The sequence below is a fragment of the Pelodiscus sinensis genome, chromosome 22 (assembly GCF_049634645.1).
Source record: "Pelodiscus sinensis isolate JC-2024 chromosome 22, ASM4963464v1, whole genome shotgun sequence".
In the NCBI taxonomy this organism is placed as follows: Eukaryota; Metazoa; Chordata; order Testudines; family Trionychidae; genus Pelodiscus; species Pelodiscus sinensis.
Window position 1 is genome coordinate 16,642,597 of NC_134732.1, and position 6,000 is coordinate 16,648,596.

At 51.3% G+C, this 6,000-nt stretch overlaps 1 protein-coding gene across 2 annotated transcripts in view; it reads right to left on the bottom strand.

Moving 5' to 3' along the window:
- The window catches only part of LOC102451371 (histo-blood group ABO system transferase-like), a 41,198-nt gene extending 35,671 nt beyond the window's left edge, over positions 1–5,527 (bottom strand). For both annotated transcript variants that reach the window (XM_075905817.1, XM_075905816.1), the window contains exons 1-2: positions 5,460–5,527; positions 1,855–1,948 (exon numbers count right to left, since the gene is read on the bottom strand). In XM_075905817.1, coding sequence (XP_075761932.1) covers positions 1,855–1,898 — 44 coding nt within the window. In that variant the 5' untranslated portion in view covers positions 1,899–1,948; positions 5,460–5,527. The remainder of the gene's footprint in view (positions 1–1,854; positions 1,949–5,459) is intronic.
- Between the last annotated feature and the right edge of the window lie 473 nt (positions 5,528–6,000).

Here is a 6,000-nt window from a genome sequence, read left to right on the forward strand (position 1 = left end):
AGAGCTACCATCCCCTCCCATCTTGGTGTCATCCATTGATTTTATAACCATATGCCATTATCCAAATCATTAGTAAAAAGAATGAAGAGTATTGGACCCAGGACAGACTGCTGTGGGACCCCATTAGACACACCCTCTCAGTTTGACAGCCACCTATTAATATCTATTGTTTAGAGTCTTTTAATCAGTTTTGGGTCCACCTTGTAAGGGTTTTATCTAGACCACGTTTCCTTATTTTGGTGATGAGACTGTCAAGCATTACTAAAATAAAGCTATGGCATGTCTTTGCCTTTGCCCCTATCCATGAGGCCAGCCTCCCTGCCAAACAAGCTACATGGGTACGTCTACACAGCAGCATTATTTCGTAATAACTGACATTATTCCGGAATAACAAAGAGTGCGTCTACACTGCAAGCCTTTGTTTCAGAATAATGTCGAGCTGGAGGACTTCTTACTCCAACTCCTGTAACCCTCATTTTACGAGGGGTAAGGGAAGTGGAAGGAAGAATGTTCTTCTTTCGACTTCCTGCTGTGCAGACAGCACCTTAAAGCCGAGTTAAGCTATTTTGACTTAAGCTATACAATTGACGTAGCTGAAGTTGCACAGCTTAAATTGACTTTAGTCCTGGTGTGTAGACATACCCCATGGATTCTATGAGGTCAGTAACCAGAGCCAGGGTGGATCCCTGCTGCTTTCCCAGCCCAGGTGCAGAAGGATCGCTCTCCCTGAGCGGTTCCTTTCCCCCTTTGGTCTCTATTGCAGTGACAGGAGCAGGAGCTCAGCGGCAGAAGCTCAATTCTTGGCACGAGACAAACCGATGGAACCTTCAGGGACAGTGGGAAAGCTTCCCTCTGAGCCGCCATGTTTTTAAAATAGCAAATGTGCTGTGCAACTAGATAGATGTTGTAGGACGCTCACAGGGAGGGGCAGTGATTTCAAGAGTTAATGATTTCTACACTTTGAGGTAAACGATGCTGTTAGCCAGGCTGTGACGGCCCCTCTCATGTCACTTCCATTGCACAGGGTGTGACAGAAGAGTCTGCTCCCTCGCTCATTTTTCTGCCCAGCAAAGCTAGCACCACACTGGGGAATCTATTGTACCTCTGAGAACTGAGATTTTGCACCACAGATTTGAGTTTCTGTAGATATTCAGGGCTCCTCAAATTTTTCCCACCCATGTGCAGAATGAATTGTGTCCTGTGCACCAATATGGAGACGTGTGACACATAACAAAATTCATGTGGTGGGGGTTGGGACGAGGGGTTTAACATATGGGAGGGAGGTCAGAGTGAGCAGAAAGTTGGGCTGCGGGCTCTGGGGTAGGGCCTGGGATGAGGAGCTCAGGCTAGGGCAGAGGGTTGGGGTGCAGAGGTTTGGGGTGTAGGTGGGGCTACTACAGGGAGAGGATTCCCCCAGCTCTCTCTCTCCACAGCAACACTTGGTTTGTGGGGGGAGAAGAGGCACCTCTCTGCCAAGGCAGCTCTGGGGTTGGAGCCACAGAATAGGACTCTGGCCCCTGGACTCTGGACCCTGGACCGGCAAGTCTAGGCTGGGGCTGGGTTGAAGCTGGGGAAGGGGCGCTGCAGCAGGTCTGGGCTCCACAGTAGCTCGAGGTGTCAGGTCAGGTCCAGGCCATAGCAGAGCTGGAGTGGGGGAGGGGTGCCTGTCCATGGCAAGTCCAGGTCGGGGTTTCAGTCAACCTTTCCCCAAATGTGGCAGATCCACAGGCAGATTCCCTGAGCACCTGTGTGGTGCTAAACCGGCTGGTCCGCACAGATTGCCGGGAATTTAGGCAATAGCTACCTCAGGAGGGGAGCGATGGAGACTCTTGCTTACCAAAGCAATCTACTTACCAAAAGTAGCCAAGACTGAAGCACAGCACAACAGCGCAGCCCATCACATGCAAAGTGCGCCTTGTAGAACAGTATTTGACCCATCCTCTTTTCCCTGGAATAAAGGAGACGTGCATGAGACTGGTCCTTTCTGTTCAAAGCAGCATGAATTGGTGGCCAACCCTTCCTTTAGCCAGGATGCAGGGTAAGGCAAGAGGTGTAGTTACAGCCTCTGGCGGCATAGGTGACACGGGGAGGGGGAATGCAGGAGGGGGTCCCACACACCCCTCCCCCGCTATGCTGTGCACAGGAGGGGCTGACTGTCAGCCGCGGGGGAGACTACTGAGGGTAGAATCTGGCACCTGCAGCAGGGGTCCATCCCCCAATGGGCCCAGCTCCCTGTGCTCTTCCCAATGCCCAGGGGAGGGGCAGGGCCAACTCACACTCACTGGTAAGAAGCAGAGAAGCCAGGAGAGCAAAGCGAGTTGGGGCCGTTGCTGCACTTGCCTCACTGCGTGTAGGGGTGGGGGATCCTTGCTACTGGCATTGGCCACCCAGCCCCACTCATCCCACATGGGGTGGGTGTAGAGAGAGGGCTGAGCAAAGGCAGGGAGGGACAGAGCCGGGGCAGAGGGGGGGTTGTCCCAGCCCTTCCCCAGGCTGTGGGGAGGTCATGTTCCCAGTGGTCCCCACCACCCCCATTCACCAGTCACCTCTGCATAGCGGAGGGTTGGGGGAAATTGGTTCACACCTCCCTAATGAGACTCCTTCCAAACATCCAGGTGACTATATCCTCAGGAAATATGCCAGTAATTCCCAACCTTTGTTATACCAGGGACCGGCCAACTGATTCAACAACTTCTGGTGGACCAGCACAGAAACATTTGTGTATTCATTATGGTAATTAATGTATTTGCATATTCATTGTGGTGATTAATTTTGAGCAATCACGTGTTATTTTACATTGCGTCTGTACGCACGCAAAACGTGTCATTGTGTGGATGGGAAGATCAAAATCCTACATTGTGGTTTTCACTAATTTTTGGAGGGAGGCAAAGGGGTACAGCAGGCAGGGCAGGAGAAGGGGGAGGCTGAGGTCAAGAGGAAGAAGTGAGGGGAAAAAAAGAAAAGAGGGACCAAGCCGGGGCGAGGCTGGGCTGAAAATGGTGGGGCCCTGCTCTCCCACATGGTCCAGCCACCCCGGCGCAGACCTCCTCTACCATTTGCCCTAGCTGCCCCTGCAGAAGCCCTGGCCCCTGAAGGGACCCTGGCTCCCAGAAGAGCCTTGCTCCGTCATGCAGTCCAACTGCCCCACTCCACCGTGCGGGCTGGCCTCCCCTGCAGCAGCCTTGGCCCCCCGAGCAGCCACGCCACTCCCTGTGCTGCCGCATAGGAAAGTGGATGGGAGGAGAACTTTCGGGAACTGTGCTCCCCAGGGGGTGGGGCTCATTATCAGCTGTGGGGGTGGCCTGGCAGGATGCCAGGGCCAACCAGGCAGGAGTTTGTGACACACCACCAGTCCACGAACCCGCGGTTGGGAACGGATGAAATAGGCAGGGACTGTCTTACATCGCCTGACTTTTAGCAACATGGGTTTGTTTCCCCGTCCCCATGAATCATCCAGTAGGAAGGGTTCAGCATCCCCACAAGGACATGTAATCACATCACTTGATGCTAGAATCCATTTTGAATTTGGTACTTTTCCACAATTGCATGGGGGGAATTGAACAAAGGCTCCTTGCCCTAGGGAAATTCTATATAAGGCAAGGGAAACAAGGAATGGATTGATTTCAGCTGACTTTACTATCTGCCTTTCCACCCCAAGAGGATACATGAAAACACCTGTAAACAACAGGACTGTGTGATGGGGCGTCTGCCTTGCACTGGCCTTGTAAGGCAGAAGTGGGGAACCTCAGGCCTGGAGGGGGGGGTGGATCCAGCCCCTGAGGCTGAGGGCTCCTCCCTCCCTGCACTGGGGAGTCTGTGCTGGCACACCAGCCCTCTCCTCCCCCCCTGCCATCCCATCGCACGACTGGCGTATACAAAATCAACTAGCCTGGGCTCCCCTACATTCTGGTGTGCTAGGGAAATGTGGGAAATGTCTTTCTCTTTCTCAGTCAGGGGCCATGCCAGTGATATGAGGGGTGGTTTGTTTTGGGGTTTTGTTTCTCACTTGTGGCCCGATTGATTTTTCTGTGGGCCAGTGGCCTCCAACCCAAGAAAGCTTCCCCAGTCCTGCTTTAAAGGTAAAACCCAGGCCTGGTAGAGGGCTGAAAGAAAAGCCCCACAGCTAAGGCAAGTACTAGCTCATTGGGGCCCAAAGGAAGGGAGTATAAATAAAGGCTCCAGGAGGTGAGGGGAGACAGATTGACTCTTGCTCTAGTTGGGGAACAGGAGGAACCTGATTGCCAAGAAAGCTGGAGGTATCCTGATACAGAGTAGTGCTGGGATGAGGCAGGCAGGGTGGGGAAGCTGTGGCCTGACCTCATTCCCAGGCTGCAGGGTCTGAGAATACTAGGGCTGGGGAAAGGCAGGCAGAGCTGGCAAAGTTCTGGGCAGGCAAGCTCCCAGGCTGCAAGGCCTGAGTGTACTAAGGTTGCAGAGAGGCAGCCAGGGTAGGCAAAGGCAGCAGGTCCACACCCCCTTGCCAATGAGGAGTGGCCATCTCAGACTGTGGTTTGCCTTGAGGTAAGGGGCTAGAGGATGACTGGCAGTAGGTCACTGAGGCAAGGTGGGCATAGGGGATTGGGGGTTCCCAGCGTGGGAGGACCCCAGAGTGAGGGTTCACTGTGGTAGGGCAGAACCCAGAGGTGGAGAAAATAGGTAACTGTGGGTGAGAGACTGGCCAGAAAGAGGCATGCCGGCACCAAAATCTAATACCTGGAGTGTCCAGCAGGAGGTACCCCTGGCAGTGAGGCACACCTGGTTACAGACTATAACAATGGGGGTGGAAGGGAACAGCTGGACTCAAGTCAGACATCTCTGGTCTGAAATCTCAGAAATAAGAACTAGGGTGAGAAATTATGATATAACAATTCATGGCATTGAACTTAACTAGCATGCTTTTATTTTTTTAGTAATCTATATTATTCCCTCTATCTCTTATGACCACTTAAATCCTGCTTTCCATACTTAATAAAATCACTTTTGTTTCTGAAAAAAACTAGTATAAATAATTGCTACCTTGGGCTATGAATCTCTCTCTTACATTGACAAAGGGTGTGAGCATTTTTATGGGTTTTCTCTGTAAAACTTCATACCAGGGTGGGGAACTTTTTCTGTGTTGATTACCACTGACCCACAGAAAAATTAGGAGGAGGAAAAAGAAATAAAACCCTCACACATGTGGCTTGCAAGTAAGATATAGAAAAGTAAAAAGATACTTACCAAGATAATCATCTTGAGCTATAGCTAGGGTTGCCAGGTGTCTGGTATTGACCCAAGCCATCTGGTATTTTCACCTCCTGTTTGGTAAAAAAAAAATTCAGAAAATAGCAGACACCTAAAATGTCTGGTATTTTCTGATTTTTTTTTCCTGGACAAGAGCCGAAAATACCGGACACCTGGCAAGCCTAGCACCTGAGCCCCGACACCCCCAGCTCCCTGCCCCCAGACTCCATGCTTACCTGGTTCTGCAGGGAAGCTAAGTTCTGGCTTGAACAAGAACACAAAATGGCTGCCAGCAAAAAGCCTAAAGACCAAGGGGAAGCAATGCCTCCCCTGGGTCTTAGAGCTGAACTTTTCATCTCTTCCTATCCTTATTCTAACTCTGCACTCCCCCTGAAAGGGGCCATGCTGTTTTATTATTTTTTTAAAATTATTTTTGCTTAAGTCTAGGAGTCCTCTTTTTCTTTTCCCCCTCAACAACCTTGGTCTCCCACCCCACTTCCCCGGTGTCTTTTTTTTTTCTGGGGGGGAGGGGGTTTCGGTATGTTTGGTTCAACCATCTGGCAACCCTAGCTACATCCCCACCAGTTGGCAGAGCATTGAAGCTCAGGGCTTTCCCCCCAGTGCTTAATTCACTTTTCTAAAGCCCAAAGGTAGTAGATTTTTGGGGCCCTGAAGGGGAGCCTGCACTACTCTGCCTTGGCAATACATGATGATGTCTGCCTTGTCCAAAGTGTGGATTTTTGGCCTGTTTCAAGTCTGGTGCGCGAAAGCTCACAG